General features: G+C 35.7%; 1 protein-coding gene across 1 annotated transcript in view; it reads right to left on the bottom strand.

Annotated features, from left to right (window-relative positions):
• The window catches only part of pax5 (paired box 5), a 120718-nt gene that overhangs the window by 46647 nt on the left and 49531 nt on the right, over positions 1–24540 (bottom strand). The window contains exons 6-7 of the mRNA XM_012953200.3: positions 19846–20021; positions 2011–2137 (exon numbers count right to left, since the gene is read on the bottom strand). Coding sequence (XP_012808654.1) covers positions 2011–2137; positions 19846–20021 — 303 coding nt within the window. The remainder of the gene's footprint in view (positions 1–2010; positions 2138–19845; positions 20022–24540) is intronic.

The raw sequence follows: 24540 nt of genomic DNA, 5'->3' as shown, positions 1-24540 counted from the left end.
GCATACCTCATTAGCATAATTGTAACTGAATTTGCATAATTATTCTAGCATATTATGTACATGAATATAATTAAGGTGAGTCTTTGTCTTAATTAACATATGCATGTCTCCGTAAGACTACCGTTGTCACAAACCTGGCAGGAAGCGATGGCAGGTTCTGGTGGAGGTCAATAAATTCAACAATACATTTTCCCACAGAGAAAAATGCCATGTGATCAACTAAAAAGAATACTTTTATGACTCGACACCCCCACCCACTGCATTATAATCTGTTTTATGTTTAACCTCAGCCACCCCCCTCCCCATAAGTGTAGTTCTCTGGACTGTGGTGTTCTATGTCAGGTCCAATATAGGGTATGGGTAATTGAAGAATACCTATTCTCATTCACTGCTGCAACCCTTTTGTTTTAACAGGACTGTATTCTTTTATACTGTCCGTGTATGTGAGCTGTGCCTATTTTATAAATGCCCTGTTATGGTATCAGTTGCAGTGCCACTTTGCCGTCTTAATGTGATAAGAACCGAGCTGAAGTCAGCAACCTAACACTGTGAAAATGCATCTGCAGGTAATTAATAACAATCAAGGATCTTATAAATGTGCTGACTGTAGCAGTAATGAAATAGGCTCAAGTCATTGCCTTGCAAATAGAGGAAGCGTTTATGAACCGTGGCAGCAAGCACAATTTTTTTTTTTTCAATTTAATATTTAATGTTGCAGAAAAATATAAATAGCACTCAAGTTTTCCACTATAGCCCAATCCTTTTGTGACAAAGACATTTTAAATAGGAAAAAAAAACACACTTTTTTTGGGGGGGGGGGGGTTGTTTGTTTCCATGAAACTAATTCTAATACACAAAACAAACAAGGACAAGTTTAAATGTACTAGAACCATAACTAATCTTCAAATAAAATCCAGATATCTATTGTAGTAAAGACATCTCAAGATGACATTGTTTTATTGTTACTTTTTAGCCAAACTTAGTTGGTCAGTAATATGGTAGCAAAAAAGGGATATGCATTTTATATTGCGGAATACTTATCCAGGAAGGGTGATGCTTAACAAGACTATGTTATATTTTGAAGAGAAATCCAGAGAGTGCTTAGAATAGAGCGGTGATCCCCAACCATTGGCTCATCAGCACCATGTTGCTATTCAACCATTGGATGTTGCGTACCAGTGGCCTCAAAGCAGGTAGTTATTTTTTAACTGAGGAGTTATATGTAATCTAATTTCATTTAATCTGCAGTAGATTGCTATATAGTTTTATAATTTATAACTATAATCAAGTTATTTGCAAACAAAAGATTTATTTTTAATAAATCCCACGTTTACCAGTAACTGTGGCACAAAGGCACAAACTTGTGCCCTGCAGTTAGAGAAAAGGGTCTACTACTGACATGTATGGTGGCCCTTGTAGTCAGAGTCCAGTGTCCAATGAAAGGTTTTACTATTCACAAAGTTCTAGATTTTTTTTTCAGTTATAACTTGAAAGCCAACAAATACCATTCAGTGGACATTACTACAGTTACATACCATTGTTTTTAATTAGCTGTCTGATGAGATGATAAAGCATTTTTATGGAAAAACCACACAATAGGGAAAATATTGCAGTTGAAGGGTAACAAGAGCAGGGCATACATAAAGAATAATTTAGAATATTGTATGGATTGTTGTGCTATTACCCGTGACCCATGAGTCTTGTAGTGTGTAAGACAGCGCCCTAGATCTGCCACCACTTGATTTCTGGAATGGGCCTCCACCTCTAAGCCCCTGGGTACTCTGGATACACATTACAAGCATTTCCCCTTGGAAACAAAGGAGAAGAAGGCCTACAGCAATGGAATCCAAAATGCAAGTGGAAAGTTGTACATGGAGTTTTGTCTTTACTGGTATACAGAAGCTAGCCATTAGAAGTGTCCCATGAACCTTGTTACATGAGTTATTATAACCATTCCCATGGTATTAAGTTGCCTTTATATTAATATAAACTGCAGAAGTACAACATTACCTGTTACGAGAGGATATGACTGAGGTCCGGGAACAGATCCACCTATGTCTGCAGAAGATGGACTTGTTAGACTAGATTTCATTTCATCCAAACCCCCTGTTAGCGATGCCATGGCTGAGTATTCTGTCTAGAAATGAAAAATATTAATAAATCATTTTTAATAAAAATACATTTGATAAAGCAGTCTCTAATGCTCTGCTACAGGGCAATAAAGCTATAGTTAGCAAGTATTTAGGATTCTATTAGGTTAGCATCAAGGTTCTAGTGATGGAAATAAAAGGGAAAACGTATATTCATTCTTTTTTTTCTGTCACACCATTACGGTGTAAACCAAACACAGGGTTTAGATTTGGGATAAATAAGTATTAACAACCATGAAGACATTGTTGCTTATGTTTAGTGATGAGCGAATCTGTTCCTTTCACTTTGCAGGAAAATTCGCACAACTTTGAAAAGATTTGCGAAACACAGAAAATGATGCGTGTAAAAAAAATGGCGCACACATCAAAAAATTACAATTGTGTTGAGGCACGGCATTTTTTTTTATGTGCAATTTTTCTCGAAACAAACTACCAATGGCGAAACGCAAAAATTCACCACAAATCCATGCCTGGCTTAAAATTTCGCTCATCACTACTGATGTTAACATGATATTAGAAATTAAAGAGATTAACACGTTCTGATTTTAACAGGAATGCTTCACTATTCCCCTAGACCAAGATATCGACAAACTTTCCTACCACCCCCTACCTCCTCCTAGCACCCTTGCTTACTGACTTTGCAGATCTCCTATACAGAGCAGCTTCCTGAATGACAATGTGATTATGGATGTTCTAATAACTGGGACACTGCTTACTGTACTTTTGTCCTCCAGCCTATGAGAACATTGCCTGCCCCCAAGCACAATAATATTGACAAAGCTGCCCTGTGTTGGAGTTTGTTTAAGGGGCTAAAATTAAATTTGCCTTTTTTTCCAAAAAGTGCCATGTTGAGGGTATTTACGGGGTTTTTTTGTGTGTCATCTTGAAATCTGTGCCTTCTATGTCGGAGATCAACAGAGTTAGTAAGCAGTGGGTTTAGGGGAGGCATGGGGGAACCTGCACTAAGAAAGCTGTTGATGTCTAGGTCTATACAGGACTGGTGACACATTCCTGTTAAACCTGAAACATATTCACCCTTAAGTTAACTTTTAGTATGTTATGGAATGTCCTATTCATAGCAACTTAGTAGTTGGTCTTCATTATTACCACATAAGTGGTGGTCCAAATTTTTCCATAAAACTGATTATATAACACATATTATTCACAGGCTGGATTTTATCAAAATAATGTAATACTGATACGGCTGGGTAGCAATGGGTAGCACTTCTGCTATGCAGCGCCTGGGTCTTTAGGTTTAGGTCCAGTCACAGCACTGTCTGCAAGGGGTTTGTTCTCCCTGGGTCTGCATGGGTGTATGCCAACTTACTTGCACTCCATACATAAAAATATATATAAAAAATAATAATAATAATATCCAGAATTTAAATTAGGGTTTCCAAAATTTGAATGTTTCATATTTAATATTTATAATTATTTAGATTATAAGATTAGATTTATAAAGGTAGTTGTCCTAGGCAAAATGTAAGTGACTTTTTCAAATCAAGTTTTTTGAGAGTTTGTAGACCCATGTTTTTTTTTAACAAATAAACATTCAAGTATGATAAAATTTCAAGTTTAATTCACTTGATTAATAACTCTAAAATTCACAGATTTGAATCTAGATAAATAAGCTTCCCCAAGTGACATCAGTTAAGAAAACAATTTGGCAAATAGTTTTATGATCCAACACAAGAGCAACCTGAACCAACAAAATGCTGACTGCTCCGCGTACAGTGACCCCTGTTTGTTTCATAGTTATAACCCATTTATTAGCTTGAGGCCAAAACTGTGATGACTCTACTAATCCAAACATCTATTTTTTAAATTAATTGATGTATCATGTGCACCTTTTTGTTAATTGATCTCAAAACGTTAGCCATATTAAGACTGAAATTCAGCAACGGCAAGTAATAAAAAATAGTATCATCTTAAACTTCAAGAGAAGGCAAAAATTTCCAATTAACATGCAAAGTAAAATAATCTTTAGTTCCCAAAGGGAATCATAATATATTATACAGTTAACCTGACAACTAAAATACTGGCTGTCAATCTCAAATTAATTTAATTCAATTAACCATTTTTAATAATGTAAGAAAAAGACACCCAAGTGGCAATCCATATGCCTCAGGTTGCCAGAGCTTGTCTGAATACTTAACATGATACTGATTCTATGTATGTGTATGTGTATATGTATATATATGCAAGTTGTGATTTATGTGCTCATCTGTAACAGCAGGTAGGTAAGTTAAGCTCTTGACTTGGAAATTGGAAAACTGATGCTGATACTAACACAGTTCCCATCACTGAAACATGAGTGCCTCTTTCATTTACTAAAGAATCATAGCATGTGCCACATATTAAGAGCTAATTAAAGTAATGTACACACCCCAGTTAATATAAAACCATGCAAAGGCAGGCAAAGGTAAGCATATATTCCCTTTTGCTATCAGCTAATCAACTCTAATTAGTATTGTTGATAATGATGAGGGAAACTTGCAAAAACACTGAAACATTTGCAAAATGGCTTTCAAAATGTATTGGAGCCAATAAGCATTTTTTTCTTTTATCAGTGGGAGTTTTTCCTTGTTTTTTTTCTAACGCCAAACGCATTCAAGTCAATGGACATTTTTCATCTTTCATCTTTTTTCTGAAGGGAGAAAAAGCGCACAATTTTTTCCAGCAAAACAAATGCATGCCGAAATTCACAGGTTCATGAAAAATTACTTGAGGATTTCACAGTGAGTCTGTATCAGGCAAAAACATTCATTCATCCCTACGTTTTAATTATTGTTACTTTTTTCCAAGTATAAATTCTATTCTTAGTCAATATTTTCAAATCTTCCCCATAAATGAAGAGTTTGGAAGCTTATAGCAAGGCTTGAGCAAATGCATTAGTTCTGACTTAACATTCAAAAGATATTTTTAAACTAGCATACAGCCACACACCATGATTTGTATCAGAGTAGCAGAAACTAATTTATATCTCAGCATCAAGGTTTTCATTCTCACATTCATATACAGTTACTTTTTAACATCTTCTAGGCCAGAAATTAACTTCAATGTAAACTCATCTAAGCACATACATACATACATACATTAAATCATTAACAAAGCAGCACAGCCCTAAACATAAGAGAGGGGCTGAAAAACAAAATATCTATAGAACATTCCTTCCCTTCTCTTATTTCCTTTCACTATTTACACATATAAATGTGTGATTTTCCATTCTCTCTTTGTTTCTCATTTTCATTTGTGTTTAATATCTGCATGTAAATGTCTCAAAATAGCATCTGTAATTGAGGATTATGAAGTATAGCCAGCTCCTGACAGGCTGCTAAGGAAGATGGATTATCCTCATTTTTCTGTAAATTTTGTCAATTTTGGAATTCATAAGCTATCAACACTGATCAAAATGTGACTGCACAGCTGTGTCAAAAAAAAAAAAAGGGAGCGAGAGATGGAGAAAACCTGTGACGTTAGCTGCCTTGTTCACAGAGTATATTGGTTCTTCCCAGTCTTCACCTATGTGCCCCTTCACCCTCCCCTCATTCCCCCTGCCTTGTCCAATAGATTATGCCCTGTATAGAAACCTTTCCTGGTAACTTGCTATTTGCCTAAAAATAAATAAAATGTATAAATTGAAAACAAAGTAAATGCTCTGGTGTGCCTATTCAAATCACAAAATGTAATTTATTGCATTTTCTCCCCTCTTTATTTATCCCTAAGTAGCAAATACAATTTCCATTCAAGGGGGTTTATTATGTTCGACTCCTACTAGACAATCAAAGCACACTTGAGGCAATTGTTTAGTCTCTTCCTCTCAATTTTCCCATTACTGGGAGTAAGTACTGTTGGGACTCTTTAATAGCCCGACTGCAGCCCATATCAATAACAGATGAGGTTTAATCGTCCAACACAAAAATTATTTAGGCTCAGAAAGGACATTCAATGTCATTTGCATAATGGCATTGCTATCCGGCGCACCTAACCCGTCGTGCATAAACAAGGCCCTGGGACCATAAATAATGATAAATCATGACGTCCCTACATCTCTGGCTGTAATAGGAGCCACTCTTCGTTGAAATTATTTCAGTAGAAAATGGGCAGTGTAATTTTTAAGACATGTGGCATGCCACAAGGCAGTAAATCTCTTCCAAGCACACACATATACAATAAAGAGACTGCCCCGTGAGCACAAAGCAGCGCAAGTGAGAGATGGAAAATATTTGCATTTGCTGTTTAAATTGGCTTCCGTAATGCTGCCGGCTGCAGTACAAAAAAATAAAAGCAGAAAAAGATTGAACAGCTGTACGTCCATGGGAATGCGTTAGGAGGTGGGATTTGCTTATGTAAAATATATGTGGCATCGGAAAAAGCAAAGTGGAAAATAAGCTGGGTCCAAGGTCCCTAGTGAGCCTCATTTTATAAACAGATGTTCAGCCAATTCTGGTTACAAACTACTGATACTTAATTAAAACGAAACTATGATATTCTTACACAATAGCATCAAACCCTTATCAGCAGAATGTCTTTTCTTCATGTTTTCTTCATGTACTTTTATATTTTCCAGTCAACACTTATTTGGTTAAAAGGACTATTTTACTGTGACGGAATACAGAGGGTTTTGTTTATTAGCTGACATACACTTGTTTCTCTGTTTTATTCTTGCGGAGATTGTTCACTGTTACAAAACCACAATATTATGAATATTATGTACATTGTTGTGTACACTCTCCCTGCATCAACACAAATATACATAAATGCATAATGCATAGTGTATATGTTCTTTGCAGTGATGCATCTATCTGAATGCTGGAGCAAGGAACAAGAAAAATCAACTCTACAGAACTTAAGAAAACATTCACAATGTCTGGGTATAAAATATGGAGGGATTCTTATCTGGTCCAGTGAAGGTTATGGCACAGCCAACATGCTGTTCCTTAATGTTGGAATTACAATAAATCCTAAACTATCAGATTGCTGATAGCTGCTATTAAATAAAAGCATGTTGCTAAGCCATCACTCCTCTTCTGACATCTAATGTTGTGTAAAATCCACACATAAGTTTAAACACTTTAATACTTTTCTATGCAGAGGACATAAAATCAATATTTCTATATTTACACTAACTTATAGTTTGGGAATTAAATACACACACACACACACATATATAAGTTAATGGGCTGAAATTCTCTCTTGTATGACTGTGTGTGAAAGATTGTAAGCTTCACTGCAGCAGGGACTCCTGGGAATGATACATGTTGTAAAGGGTTATGTCACAAGTTGGCTCTGTACAGTATATGTAAAGGACATTAGTAGCAACTCATTAGCAAACTTTCAGCTTGCATGCATAAGGAATATTTGAACAGCACAAATGGGTGAAAAGGGTATACAGAATACTCCCACTTTAAATCGTCATATCTGCTTAATAATCTCTCTGAGTCTACATATATATATATATATATTTATTTATATTCATAGATGTATTAGTTATTATAATGATAACAAAAACTGGGGTAGAAATTGTGCAGTGATGGGAAAGCAAAAATATAAACATTATTCCCACAATTCAAAGCAATTCAGTATAGTTATCTCATGGGGAATTATCTTATATTATGGGAAAATGTGTCCATAGCATACATATACGTAAATATTCCAAATCATGTTCAACCGGAATGTCAGCTATATCCACCATTATCCTTTTTTTTTTTTTATAAGTCAGGGAAATAACCCCTTGAAAACAAGAAAGACAGATGGGGGTTTTGTAATAATTAAAATAGCAAAATCGAAGTAGTGGTTTCATGTCATTTTGAGGTTCAACATAAAAATGACAGCTAACGGCAGCAAGACATCCTCCAAAAGAAGGATAATTGAAAAAGCAAGCACCCTCCAAACTTGCTTGTAAAAAGCACGTGGACTTACCGAGGTTCGGCTGTGGGGCTCATGATGAAGAGCAAGTCGAAAATCGCGCCACTGAGCTGCCGAGCCGCCCGAAAACTCAACCTGATCCAAACGTGGTAGCCAACGAACCTGCTGAAACCACAAGGTAATATTCAGAACAAGATCACCCCCACTGTGATCGTGTTCTGATTCAGCGTGCTTTGTGTGTGCTGGCGCATGCAGAATAACTATTGCAATGTATTTTTAGGTGTAGATTTCTTAGTGTGTAACTTCCACTTTTAATTGCACAACAATAACCTGCATATTCTTAATTAATAACTCAGGTAAAACGTCTGTATTACATATATTGTGATAAAGTTTTAATTTTGTGGAAATATTAGATGATACTAACTACTCTAGTACAGTTGTACAATAGGCTTTTGTCATTCTGCAGAATGGAAAGTACACAAAATACCTTTATCTGATTCTAGGTCATATGGGATATAATAACAAATTATGTAAGTGTTGCATAATTACATCTTTTATAAATAACCAACAAAAGCATTTTGAGCCATAGCAAATTAGACTTGCAAAGCACTATGAAATAGCTGGTCTTAAAATGATCAGTCTAGTACAAATGCAGAATTACTGATTTATAATGTAATAACGTGATGATCCTGCACTGCAAACTCTTGGCACATTTTATTCTAATCAGCATATGCTATAAGCAAAAGGGTTAAAAGAGAACTTCACCAATAAAAATCCCCACTGTCCTTAACCACCAATAGAAACAGCAAATATGTAACACACAAATGAGGTTATGTAATAAAATGCACTAAGTTTGCCCAGGAGCAGTAACCCATAGTAACTGGGCAAACTTAGTTCCTTTTATTACATATGGGGGTAAGCTTAGTAAGCTGAGCTCTTTGCACCTTAGTATTGGTAATATACCTGTACATGAATAATTGAGAAAGGCCTCACATTGAGTACCAACAAAATATTTGAATGTGCTGACCCTCTAATGATATAAAATATCCAAAACATAGCATAATAATCACCTCAATTGTACGGAAGCCAGTAAATATAATCACCCCTTAAAAACTAACATGTAACATGTGAGCACCTCACTCAGCATTTTCTGTTGTTCAAAGATAGTTTCAGGCTGAAAGGGCGCTCTGTATCTTACATGCAGGGGACGAGCCTTGCTGGGTACAAGGAAGCAGGCAGCTGAATGGACAGGGTTGGAGGAGGAGGGGGGGAGGCACGAAAAGCAGAACGACCAGGAAGTGACATTATAGGGGGAGGTCCCGGCCTCTTCCTTAGCAGCATCAGGACCAGCAGCATCCCTTCCACTCTCCACAATATTGGCATTTGTTTGTTTTAGTTTTGTTCTCAGTTTAGCCCATTTTTCTTGTCACAAGAAGGCCTGAGGGTAAGATGGCTTCAAGCCAGTGCTGACAGTTTTATTTAAACTCTAGGGTAGATCCCAGGAGATGGGTAAAGTTAAAGTGCCTGCTAACACATGCTGCAGGGGTCTGGCACTGCAGGTAATTCTTCCAGTGTGTTATTGTAGCAAGCATTCCTGGGTGAACTGTATTATGTAAAGTTATTTTATTTTCAAATGGTTCATTTTGTGTTAATATCTTACTTCATTTGTATAAAGTTGTGGTCTTTCTATCCCAAAAAGTGTGTTTATTTAAAGGGTTGCAAATAAGAAGGGGTGAGTATAAGGTGGGGTTTGGAGCATTTAATTGGCTGTTGGCTTTACATTGTACCAGGCAAGTGCCAGTGCTTTCCTCCCCGTGAGAGTTGCAGCCATGAAGTGTTCACACCTGACCTTCCAAATATTTCCCATCCAAGTGAAAGTATGCTACAGAAGTTATACCTGATCTTAAAACCCTGCAGCTATATTTTAAGATTGGAAGATTCATTAAGAACGCCACAGGGGCAAGTGTTGGTGCAATAAGTGGAGCAAATCTGTGACCCATGGGGCCCACTTACGGCCATTCACTGCAATTAGAAATTTTTTGCCAGTGGTACATTTGATTTTGTTAAAAATTAATTTGCCTTGTATTTTTAATACTCAGACAAAATATCTGTGGTAAAGTAGATACTTTTTATATTCGTTTCCATTTTTTTGTTTTCGTTTCCTTTGAAATATCTGACAATAAAAAAAAACTACTATAAACACTTTGTACAATCACTATGTCATTAAACACTTTATTAAAATGTTATGGGTATTAACCAAAGCTTGACAAATCAAATAATCCCTCCGTATAAGAAATCAACATATATTACAGTGTATTTCTGTGTCTATCATTCAACTCATTTGAAATTTAAGCAATATCTATTAGACACAGTTCAATAATTTCAAACTGCAGTCAGTTGGAATGTAATAGGGGATTCCTACAAAGGTTCAACACCCTGCTTATGTCAGATTCAGGTTCATATCCTAGGTCAGGGAAAGACAAACCGGCACTGTAACAACAACATTGTTTCCGCCCTCCCTGCTAAAACCAGTTTCATTTGCTGCTGGAGTTTGTAGCTTTGTTGTTTTATTAATAACATGAATGCATCCAACCAACCAGGTTTTTACAATATTTCAGACTTCCAGCTGAATTCAAGCACAACTGGCAGTATCCCTCAAATGGCATTCGATAATTCTTTAAAACTGGTTGGATGTTAACTGAACTAGCTGTATTATTATTGTGTGTTTTTCATTTATAGGGCACTGACCTATTTCACAGCTCTTTACACATTTTATAGATCATTCAAAACAGTGAAGCTTACAATCCAAGGTCCCTATTGCATTCACACTATGGTCAGTTTTATCTGACAGGAAACGCACGAACACACAAGTCGAATATACAAACTCCTTAAAGGTGGTACCCTGGCTGGAATCGGATGTAGGACCCTCCCCTTAATCTCATAATAGTTTGCACAGAATTTCATTCACAACTCTATTTTCTCTTAGGTTAAAAACTTTTGACGGAGGTTCCATTGCAAAATGTAACAGTTGTGTCTATATTGTGGCTGATCTTGTGAATAGGATAAAATCTAATAACCTGTTCTGAAGGACGAAGGTCAAGGGCAGAGCTGACATGATGAATGAACGACGCAGTCAATGTTAGGAAAAATGACTGATCCCTAAAGACAAACCATTTAGACACATGCATGATGAACAAATGACGGACCATCCCTTAACAGCTGAGAATGACAGTGGGCTGGGGCTGCACTGCACAAATCTGTCTCTCATTGCAGGAACATTCCTTAAAAAAAATCTGTGCTGTTTAACCTCTCTTGATCTTTGAACTTAGAAGAAGGTCACTTTGACGACACAATTTTCCCAGCTGCCTTTCTGTCTTTGTCAATCCAGTTGCAGACCCACAGCCCTTTCTATTTTGTAGTGGTATTGATCTGTTGGCAGCAAAGGGCTGGATAATTAGCCAGGAATTAGGGTTTCTATTACAGCGAAGAGGCTGCCCCAGCTGATTTATCACCTGAATAATTTACTGTGATTGAAAGGAAATTAAAATGAACTCCATTTGACAACTGTGCGCTTTTATGGGCTTTAGTGAAGACTCAAAAGCCAAATTAATAGCCTGTGTTGCTTAATAGTCTACTGAGAGTAAATATGGAAGGATTTGCCAGTCTTTCATGATAGCAGTAAAGAGATGTGCTGTACTTACAGAATTCAAACAAATTAACAAGCAAACAAATTGTTTCTAAGGCTAGTTGCAAATGCTGGCACCTCATTTAGAATGCAATTGCTTATTAAATTGTTAAATCCTCATATGTTGCTTAATAAGGTGTCCAATCTATTTTATGTGCACTTTCACTGGGCAGGGATGCACAAAGACATTGAATATTGCTACAAGGGCCGATGTATTGCTACATTGGATATAAAGTAAATGTCATTTTTTCATGACTAGTGGCTGCTCTAGTTTCACGGTAAAACAGTTGTATGTCAAACCATTTATTGCAGTAAATTCTATAAAATCTGAAACTCAGCTACAATGTGTAAAACTGGCCAATAAAATTTGTTGACTTAGTTCCTTTAGACTGAGCTGGCAGCTTATTAGACAGTGTATAATCAAAATGAGAATATAGGAGTGCATCAGTATGTTAATGTGTCTCTCTCCTAAAAAGTTCTCCGTAGGCTCCGGAACTAGTGATGAGCGAATCTGTCCCATTTTGCTTCACTGAAAAATTCGCAAATCTATCAAAAGATTCGCGAAACGGCGAAAAATTTGCGAAACGGCGAAAATGTTGCACGTCAAAAAAAATTGTCACCCATGACTATTTTTTTGTTGCACGGCTATTCTTTTCTCGCCCGCGGCTATTCTTTTGTCGCACGGCTATTCTTTTGTCGCCCATGGCTATTCTTTTGTCGCAATTTTTGGCCGCTCGGCGAATTTTTCCATCTGTTTTGTGAAACAATCCACCAATGGTGAAACACAAAAATTCACCGCAAATCCATGCCTGGCAAAACATTTCGCCCATCACTATCTGGAACCAAACAATAGGATCAACCTGGACTGGTTTTTGGTCATGCCATGTATGTATAGCTTTACAAGCATGTTAAAGTTCTCCATAGGCTCCGGAACCAAACAATAGGATCCACCTGGACTGGTTTTTGTTCATGCCGTGTATGGTAGTATTACAAATTTTTATACTGAGCCAAAGAATTTTGCCATAAAACACAACCACAAAAGAAGATGAGGTGCCACCATATTCTAACAAAAAAAGAGCTGCAAAAATATTATTGATAGTAAAAACAATTGTAAAGTTAACCTCACATTTAAATACCACTGTTTTCTACTAAATAATTGCCTTTGTTTACAAAGAATATTACATGCAGATGCAATCTGGGACTTCTTGGTGTTCATTTACTTTGTTTATCTTCCACTCTGCCACCCCTTCCACTTGAAATAAAAATCACTGAATCTTGTGTTGTTGAATATGAAGAATATTACAAACATGCAAGTGTTATAGAAAATAATTCTGCAAGAAGAGTATATCTATTAGCAAAAGTTTTTAGTGTTACCTGCTCATATTTTTTCATTATTAATCCATAATAATCTATAAAAATCAGGTCCATGGTCATCATAAGTGCAGTATAGCTTGCCAAGAAATTATTGGTTGCATCAGTGTTATAATAAGTACAACTCTCAAGGTATGTTCCATATGTTAAAACCTAAACCACAATAATATGCGCTGTAACCTAATATATTATTTTGTGCTATTTGATACACAAAGCTTCATTTTTCTATATAAAACATAAATCACTTGGACTGCAAAATAAAACAGGATGTAAAACATATCCCAGATATATCAATCAATAAAACATGTGTATTCAAAGAGCATATAATGAACATGTTGCCATATGAAACAGAGGATTAAAACTGAACTGAAGGCTACAAGGCTATAGATTTGAACCTGTGTCTAGGTCAAATATACCTTAGATCTGGATCATTGACTATTAACCATTTGTACAGCAGAGACAAAACCTCTGAACATCATAGGCAAATGTCAACGTAACATATTTCATATAATAACAACCCAGACTTTAATGTCAGAATCCATTTTATAAAGTATTTTTATTAGCTTGTGAAAGAAATCTTAGCTTTTTCTGCCTTATATCTGCAGTAATAAGTCAAATCAACTGGACCTGCTGTATTTTACCTGAAGAAGGTTTGCTAGTCATTCAACTGGCTTTCGCAATTCAGAACGAAAGCCATTCGGATGACTAGCAAAACTTCTTTAAGAAAAACACAGCAAGGCCAGTTGATTTGACTTCTTACTACAGATATACCGTGACCTGTATGAATTAGAACCATCACAGACTTTTTCTATGTTATTTGTGGTTTCAAATGGGGCAATGTGTTCTTAAAATAAGATGGTAAGAAAATTATGACCAGAAAGCTTATAGACAGCCATGAAAACCTAAAACATAACAGCAAATGAGAACATGGGTTTTTTTTCCCAGTTAGACTAAATTCTAGTCTTGCCTCTTGCAAACTGACTCATTCCCTGTATGATCCTTTAATAATTCCACATGCTAAGTCTCAATGAGTTGTGTAGTAACCTCAGAAAAGTTTTGCCCTGCTCCAGTAATCCACAGATGCCAATTAGATGCGGGTTTGCTATTCTTGCTGCACTATACTGATTAAAGCTCATTTTACTTTCATGTCCTTTTCTCTGTAGGTGTTTGACAATATTTTTCCATTATGAGCCCTGCACTGGACAAATGATCCTACTATATTATTGTACTTGCAATGATCACACTCTACCATTTCTAGTATTTTAAAGAGCATAAAAGGTTATATCTTATCTGGTTATTAAGAAAGATTGAACAACCCTGTTTGAACATAGGAACTCTGCTGGCATTGCCAAAATATTATATGACAGATTGAAATAGCTGCATTCTAATCCCTTTCGATTATATTCAGAGATTATGATTTCACCATTACTGAATCTGTAAATGCAATTTTGTACCAGTTTAAAATCAAATCATCTAAAAGTATTGCTGAGCATAATACCTCATCAAACATAACTACTTACATAGGGCATCTAACCAGCAATTAGGATCTATTGGTACAGCAATAAAAGCAACTTTCTGACTGGTTGCTATGAGCTGCTGTCCTGGAGAAATGTTGCACTATTTTAGTAAAGATCCTCACTGTTTTAATACCAACTGAATGAGTATCTTATGATTTATCTCTTTTGTTTCCTTGTTTCAGCATGTAAAGCTGCTAAACACAGTAGTACTGATAAAAAAGGAAAGTCTAAAAGTTGTGCAAAAGTATGTGGACTTGATTAATTTGGCTTTCATTATCCTACAGTTAAGAACAACCCTTTCAAGGTAGATAAATTATAAAACTGATATTATCCAGTCAGCATTTGTGCAAATGTTATCATTTGTGAAAACAGTGCTCTAAACTAAAGAGATGTTTTAACTTTTGAGATGGGTGATAGATGCAGATGTGTAAGTAGGACTTACATTTTGAAAACTTGTGTATTAAAAGTTGCTATACATATATTACATATAGCAGCTAGCATACATAGAACTATAGGGGCAATATAACCCATGTTCAACATGAGCCCAATTAATTTGATTGTGTTAAAACACTATATATATATATATGTGTGTGTGTGTTAGTCTATATATATATATATATATATATATAGACTAACACACACATATATACATAGTTTGTATCAGCAATTGTTATAGGAGACAGAGATAAAAATTTTAAACCCCCTATATAATGATCTTTCATTATCTGCAAAACTGAGAAATAGGCAAAAGTGATGGAAGGACAGGGTTTGTTTATACAGAGCTCATATTCTCTCTTTAAATAAATGCTCAATTAATTGATGATGGAACAGAAGTAGACACAATAAAAACAAAACAATGATCCATTAGTAGTTATTAATAAAGGAAGCAAAGAAATGCTGATTTTTTTTCTAATTTAAATGGACAAAGAACATTTTTCATACAAGGATTGCTGTACTTGTTTTCAGATACCAATCCTTGTGCAGTGAAACACAATTATTTGACTTGTTCAACTGAACAGGGAGTGCAGAGGGTGACAGACATGATGAAACTCATAGCCAGGAAAGAAATCTGGAGTATCTTTGCTGTTATTGGTAAGCTGTTTTTAGTGAGTTCTAGGTTCTCTGGAATTTATGGCTATATTTAAGTACAGATATGTCAACAGACTCCAGGTCTGTTGGATAAATGTAAGCACAAATTATAAGATTATGTTAACACTGATACCTGTACCCTTTAAGAAGGTTGATAATGGCCTTATATGATTCACAGTTTTCTATGTCGAATATTCCATGTAGATTTCCAGTAACATTTAAATATTGTAAGCCGTATAGAAGATTCTACAAGAAGGTGAAATATGATAGCTGCATCCCTAATTACTTGCTACAAAAAAAGTTCAGCGTTAACTAGAAAAAATTAAGGTGAAATTGTATACAGATTAGCTAATTAGCTAACAATTCTAGTTAAAAGGAGGCCTTTATTGTAGTGGCCTTGTAATTCATTTTACCCCTTAAACACAGAAATGCTTTGAACAAATAAAGATAACATTATCTTATCAACATTGTGAGAGACTGGTAATTGTGAGAAAATCTAAAAGGAAGGACTAAAAATTAAGTAAACCCTTTTTTACTGTTTTAATCTAGTTTTAATTAAGTGTTACACTTAACACTACTATTTCTATTAGAGTTTCAGTTATTGGGTAGGCAAAACCAGTATGGAGCTTAATATGTTAATTTTGTTTTTTTTATTGTATTGTCAATAAACACTTAGAATACAGTATTACAGATTATACACATGTCAAACTAAAATCTAGGCGCAAAAAAAAGAAAATAAAAGCTCTGTACCCCAGAACCCAAGGGTAGAGATAAACAACTAACAAATGAATTAGAAAAAGAAAAGGAAAGTGAACTATTGTTTCCAAAAGAATAACATGGCAATATATAGGTCCATCTATAAAAAGAATAAGAAGAAAGAATAGATAAGAATAGAAGCATAACCTTCTGTAGAACAGTTGAAAAGTTGAACAAAAGTCTGTTTGACTACAATAGATACCTCAGGGAAGATCAATTAACATGTGATGCAGTATAGGGAGCTCACTTTAATCTTTAGGGCACAAGTAATGCAATTTAAATATGAATATTTGGGCCAGATTTACTAAATCTCCAACATTTCTCACTTTTATTTTTAAAAATTCAGCTAAATTAATTTCCAGGAATGTCTGACATTAAAAAAATCCAAACTGAAAAAGTCTGTGTGGGAAAAAGTTGCAGAAAGGATCTTTCAGGAAAGGAATGGGACATCTGTCAATTACTTTTTTAAGATCTCAGCAACTTTTAGCTGGAAAATTGTTGGATTTGGATTTTTAGCCGCTTGGACACATAGTAGATCTCGAAAAAAGTTGTGACTTTTTTTTCCCATGACTTTTTGTGCTAAATATCCAAATTGGGGAAAAATAATCAGGTAGTAAATGGTCCCCACATTGTCTAGTTTTTGTGTAAATGTCATAGAGAAATTAAACTAAATGTTCCTTAGGAGCAGGAACTGATAGAAGTCACTCGGGGTCATTTATGAGAATTGGGCAAATTTGCACCTGGGCAGTAACTCATGGCAACCAATCAGATGATTGCTTTCAGTGTTCAACCTGCTGCTGGCTGGAAAAATATTCTACAAAGGGAGAAGTAGAATTTCCAGTTTGCAGCAAATTCATTTGACAGTGGATTATGTTAAGAATCCAATAAAATCTTAACTCTTAATATAACATTGTCTAATTATGATAAAAAAAACCCAGCGGACATACAGATTATTTATGTGATGCCCTGAAAATTGAAATAACTGATAATTAGGCATAACAGATTAAAACTTTCACTACATTCATTTTAGACTGTAAACTTTTCTTTGTTTTTTATAATGTCATATAAATACCTATTGCTACTTCATTAACAAGACAAGGGGGAGGGAAGACTTGCATGAATCCTACAGTAATAGTGACAAGAGCATCTTAGAACCTGACCTGCTTCCTACTTTTGCCTCATGCAAATACAGATTCAGACAAAGGCGAGCAAGGGCATACTCATGCGGTTTGATAGCTGCAGAAAGTATTACTGACTTGACAGCAGGCTACTGGCACAAAGAACAGAAAATACAGCATCTTTCAACGTGCACTGAGAAAACACTGCATTGCAAATAGGAAAAGCTTACAAGGATAATATCACTCCAAAATATTTCTTTTTTATTTTAGCCATTTTCTCATTAGTGCTTATCAGTATTATGTTACTAAATATACAAACTTGCCTTGAAATACCATTGTAACTGTGCTGCAGCGTGCAAGCCTTGCTAAGCTTCCCTATCTCAGTAATTTTGCAAGGTAATCTTGTTAAGGGCTTAAAATCATCAAGAAATTTCAGATAGAATCTCAAACCACTGTGGTCTAAATGGCTTTTATAAACATAGTTAGAATCTCAGCCCAAAGCTTGCAAGAACTGCTGCAGCATTTCATTTTACTTACCTATGGAAGCCCAACTATAACAAAATCATATTATTTCAAAGCTACTTTCATTAACCTAATGTCACATTTTACCTTTGTTTCTCCTAAAAAAAAGTATTTGGATGCGTGTGCATGCTTAACACATAATTTAATATATGTAAATATTCTGTGATCTAATTATATTAAAAAGCCTTCAGCTTGCACTCATCCCTTCTGATGTTCATATGTGGATACTTGAAGTCTGTGCAACTTCTGCTGTCCCATCACTGAGTGATGAGTGTCATTTTGTCTGTGTTTGAGGAGTGTTAATTATACTTTCTGTGACCTATATGTTAACAAACATTGTATTCCTAAAGTATCCAAACATCTGCCTGTTCAAAATCTCATTCTGAATCCAAGGGTATTAATAGAAAGGTTTCCTTCTTTTACTTCTCTTAAAATTTTTATTTTTTTGAGAAGAATTTTCACTGCATTATTTGGGAGATCTGCTTCCATTCAGCCACATTAGCGAGCCTGGGCACAGATGCTGGGCAGTCAGGCCTAGATTGTAGCATGCATTTCAGTTCATCACACAGGCGTTCATTAGTGTTGAGGTTAGGATAGTGCAGCAATGTAGTTAGGTTCTTTTACAGCCATCTAAGCAAACCAGTTCTGTACATACATCACATGGGCTCATTATTGTGCTAAAACAGCAAAGGGACATCCATAAAGTCATGCACTGTATTATTTAGTACTGCATTCATTGGAACCAGGAAACCATGGCCAAATCATGAAAAGGGTGGCATTACACATGCAGGCAGGTAGCGGTCAACTGGCATCCCAAATGTGATCAAACTCCCATCAGTCTCCACTGCTCCAGAGTACAATGGCAATGACCTTTACACCACTCCAGTCAATGCATTTGCTCAAGGCAACATAAAACTTTTGTGCAGGTGTTCACCCACACTCCCTTGTGAATAGTTCTTGTGCTGACATTGCTGATATGGATAGCTTAGAACTTATTACTAGGGGGCACATTTACTAATCCACGAACGTCCAAAAAGCGTCCGAATGTGTTTTTTTCATAATGATCAGTATTTCGCGATTTTTTCGTAAATTGTCACGACTTTTTCGTAGCCATTCCGACTTTTTCGTAGCTGTTACGACTTGCGCGAATTGTCGCGACTTTTCCGTAGCCGTCGCGCCGAGTACGAAAGTTTCGGATTCATTCAAGCTTCAGTATTGTGACTTTCCTTGGGCCAGGTTGGAGCTGCAGAGTGCCATTGAGTCCTATGGGAGGCTTCCAAAATCATGCAAAGTCTGAAAGGTTTGCCCACCGTTTACGAGCACTCAATACAAAAAAGTTGCGACAATATATGAGCAAATCGTAATGGCTACGAAAAAGTCGCGACAATTTACGAAAAAGTCGTAACGGCGACGAAAAAATTGCAAAATGTTCGTTTCCAATCCGAATTTTTCCCATTCGGATTCGTGGATTAGTAAATGTGCCCCTAGGTGTTCCAACTGAGGACTTTACTTTTGACCATATTATGTGTCTGGATACGTTTGGTAATATAGTGTGTGTGTGTGTGTGTCTGTGTTTGTGTATATTTATACAGCATATAAAATATTTCTTCTGCATAGGTAGAGACATAGGCCAATGAATGAATGAAACTATCATCAGTTAAACTGTATAAAACATACAACAATGTTAACATCATTTTCTCCCTTGTAGCTTATAAAATCATTCTTAAACTTAAATTAAAATGAAATGGAAAGTAAAATAGGTACAATACCTGCTCAGGCTTAATAGGTTCAGTAGTAGTAAAGATATCCGTGTAATGTTGTCTCTCAAACACTCGATCTAATACATCCAACTGCTGTTGCGTAAAGAGGTCACCTCTCATCTGTTTTCTTAAGAAATCTCTTCCTGGAAGTGAATGACCATTTGGTACAGGAGATTCTTGAATACCTGCAATAAAATAAAAACATTAACCAAGCACAATGACATTATGATTGCTACCTTGTTGTGCTGTGGTTGTAGCTTTACTTCCTAACAAGACTTAGTAACTGCGAGTGACAGTATTATTGATACATGGTGCAGGTGAAATGACAAATACAATGTTGCAGTTTCTAGGTCTGACAGCAGATCAAGCGTAGTATGGTGGTTACCAGTTGAGGTGATTAGAAAACAAGGTTCAAGCAGAGGCAAAATTCCTCTGTGAGGATTAAAGAGAATGTATAGATGTGAGACTCGTCAGTTACCGATCAAGTCAGATATAGTGACCATGCCCCTAGTTTCTTGTGTGAGTTTAAACAGGGTAATAAAATGCATTTTATTACTAAGTTCCTACCAAAATTCCTCCAGGTCATAATGGTAGAGAGGGAGGGGCCCATCCAGTGCATGGTTTTTGAATGGTTCTGTGGAACTCCCAGCAAGCAAGTTGCAAAAGCAATTACAGTAAAAGCTAGGTTGAGAGTTAGTTAATTACTGCTGTCCAGAGCCTAAAGATGTGGCGACAGATGTGGCAGAACAGTTTGCAGAACTGCTCCACATCTGGGGCAGTGATCTGTAGGGGCACAAGCCATCTGAGGTAGCCATAGTGGCATAACATAAAGATGGCAATAGATTTTATATTCTACTAGCCTACCTTTGATGGAGCAAAAGCAGTTATACATGGTAACAGATGTCTCTTCCCAGTCATCTTGGTTGAGCTTTGGTATTTCCTGTGTGTAATTTTGTAAATTGTAAGATTGTACAGTACTGCGTACCCTTGTGGCGCTTTATAAATAAAGTTATAAATACATACATACATTTGAGAGGACCACCATTCCCCTGCAAAGTTAATGGGTTTGGGTGTGTGAAGCGAACTTTGTTGAGATGTGGGAGTAAAGAATGGAATTTAAATGTTGCCCTTGTGATTTTTTTTTTTGCACTTTCCAAGAACCATACTATCAAAATTGTTGGCCCCTGGTTATCATAGCATTGTATGACTGTAAGCTCCCTTGTAAAGGGACTTATATGAGATGAGTAACAAAGCCAGTTCTGCAAAGTGCTGCATATTATGTTTAATGCTATTTAAACAAAGGCTTATAAAAAGTATATTGACTCCATGTCAACAAGTGTGCAAGGAACTTACATAAAATCCATGTTTCCCCATTTCATGGCTATGGTCTGTGTTGGAGTGTCAATCAATACCACCAGTCAGCTGGGAAATTTGAGCTACTGATCTGGATTTTAGTTATTACTGAATCAATTATTTGGTTGTCTTTAAACTGGGGTTTAAAATTAAAAGGAAATTAAATGGAAAAAAATCCTGGGAGGAGAGGTCTGGATATAAAATTAAATACATTTTGATGTGCTGTACAATAATGACAAAGGGGAAGGACTTTGTCATCAGAACTTAGCAGTCATATAATACACATATTATATAGAAAATGTGGTACTTGTATGTACAATTACAGCCAGGCCACTATCTGCAAGGGGTTTGTATGTTTCACCGTGTGAGTAGATTTCCTCCAGAAACTCCCACACTCTATAAACACATACAGGCATGTAATACTAATAATATACTGCAAATAATAACTCCACTGGGGTAAATGATGTATAATCTCTGTAATAATGTATTGGTGCTAAATAAATAATGGATGATAATAATATGAAAGTATCAGATAAAACTAGTGCTTCAAAAAATGCATATTTTTCCTAAAGAAAAAAAAACAAAAAAGTCGCTAAGGATACAGGTTTTCCCTCAATTTCTTGCTCAAAAAGGAAACAGTTGATTGTAATATTACTAGTAATACCATTTACTAGCAAAACAAGGAAAGGATCATGAAATCTAAATGTATTTTTTTTATCATTTTTTATTTAAATTACTCATTATTACATTAAACATATGCATTTCAATAGAAGGGATTATTCATGCCTTATTGTAGTAATATTCCTCTTGTAGAGCCAAGAGAACTAAAAACAGGACTATCTAAAGTGCCACAGATAATTTGCAATTAGTAGAGTCAATTTTGCAATTAGTACTTTCCTCTGAGTATTATACTCTGCGGGTTGGTTTTACACTAATATGGAGAAAGATTTTACTGAAAGAAGCGAACATCTGTTTCTAGTGTATAAGATTTGCCATTGATTATATATACATGCAAAAAGTTCAGCTTATTTTTGGGGTCACTCATCCATATGTGTTGGCTTTTACATAGAAAAAGTTGCTAAAGAAAACACAAGGCAGGTATTTCATTGTCAAATAAAAAAAATTTGTCTAGAAGAAATGCTAATCAGTAATTAAACAATTATTACATATATATACCTTTTTTTAGTTGACAAAAATGTTATTGATTCCTTTTTCAAATTCCATACAATATATGCAAAACTAGGTATATTCTTTATATCTTTGTGTTCAGCTGACAACATAAAAGCTGATTCCCTTATTATCCCAGTGCCCATAGCGGTCAAAGTGCACTGATCTAATCCACAGGCCATAGGTCAAAGCATATATGAGCTACTACCGCTGTTATTTTATGGTGATGATATTCTACCAAATCTTTCAGTAGAAAACAGCAACCACCGAATTTCCCCCACACATAAGTAATGTATATCAGTAAGCCTGTCATCTTGCAGAGCAGCTTTACTTTCATTATTGCTACAAATATTAAACTACAGAATACTATCTCTCATGTGGTATAGTTAGATCAAACACTCATACTGCATCTATAACTTGCAGGAACTGCAAATTCTTTTTTGAAGAACTGGATAACAGTATTTATGTGTATATTTAAGTGCATAATAGTAGCGTGCAGGATCTCCCAAATCCGCTATAGGGCCAGCTTGAAGAGCATCTAAACCAATTGTCTTTAAGTAACAAATATTAATCACTTGAGTACCAGTGATTTGCTTCCCCAGCATTAATACACTAAGAAATGTCCAAATACCTAGGTTTATGGTAAAATGATATGACAATACAGATTTGTGTTTATTATGAATGCTATATATTTTATTACTCTGGAATTTCTAAAAGTTTTCAGGACTTTATTTACAAACAAACAAAAATTGTAAGGACTTGCAGAGTTTATTTTGCATTTTTTGCTTAAATCTCACATCAGTTCCTCGTTTTTATCATTAGCAGGTGGAGATTTTTACAGATATAAAGGCATTGCCTTTTTTTTAGAAATGAGCAAGTCATGGGCCTAAATCAGTATTTAGCACACTGTTAACTTCCTGCAACATACATATGAACATTAAATCTTCCTAAGGACATATCACATGTTGAGAGAATCTAATACCAGTAGTGTCCAAGTATATTACACTGAGGCTCAGATAATTGCCTTACTTCACTGGAATGTTCTGACTAATTAAGATGGATGCCACCTCTGTCGTTTTACTCCTTATAAAAAGAAATGAATTACTGCTAAGAGCAAAGAGGATATTGTGGAATCAGGTCCAATTTAATAGGAGTAATTTGCTTTAACTTTGTCCTGAGATATTGTAAGAGCCAAGTTCCATCATGGTGGTAATGATAAAGCAATTTATGTGTACATTTAGGCTGACATGCCATGAATCCTCTTACTGTGTGATTATTATTAGTTATTCGACAGTCACAAATATGGGGATCTATAAAAATGTGACTATACTGCATTGCATTTTGCAGGTCAAGAAATTTAAACGGGCTAATATTATTAAAAAGCACTCAAAATTAGACAAAGGCATATGTGTCCTAGGGTAAAAATCAAAACTCAGCCCTTGTGCCCATTGTCCATATAGTTTAGCAACTTTCTTACCCGCTGGTACATTTTATAGAAGTCATGTGTGTCCCTGCATCAGATCCAACTGCAAAGAATATAAAAAATTCCCACCCATTTTGTATTTTTTGATTTACATGAAAATAAATACAAATCAGTTCATGGATCCAGTTGTATATTGACAAAAGAAATGGAACTGTCACTCACAGTCGCACAGCAGGATACATTACACAAATCATGCCACTGAGAAACTCTAGATAAGGTTTAAATTATCTTAAATGTATCTTTTAAATGAAAATGTATCCTTTGAATAAAAAATAAGGTGCATAAAACAGTGTCAGTGGGTACAGGCCAGCCCTGCCCTTACCACCTGGCATCAACACTCCCTAATAAACACATCTGAATGACGTGGAAGTTCGGGTACAGGTGGGGAAAAAGGTAAGGGTATGTCTATAGCCCTCCTACTCCCCTTTTAAATACAGCTGAATGTATTCTGTGTTAATAGGGACTTCTGCAGGTATTTGTATTCTAAAAGTTGCAATAAACAAGCCAACCTCTGTGTTATGTGTAGGAATATTATTCAGACTGACTATACACAGGGATGAACAAATACAATTGTTCAGTTTTTTTGGGCAGTCACCCACCCTATCTGATTGAACTGGAAGTGATGTAGAGGCCACAGCTTTCTTGTCTGTCAATGTACCATGCATCTGACTCAAAGTGATAATTAAAGGGGATTAATGCTA

Source organism: Xenopus tropicalis, chromosome 1 (assembly GCF_000004195.4).
Source record: "Xenopus tropicalis strain Nigerian chromosome 1, UCB_Xtro_10.0, whole genome shotgun sequence".
NCBI lineage: Eukaryota > Metazoa > Chordata > Amphibia > Anura > Pipidae > Xenopus > Xenopus tropicalis.
The sequence above is the reverse complement of the archived record's forward strand: the minus strand, read 5'-3'. Positions and strand labels throughout refer to the sequence as shown.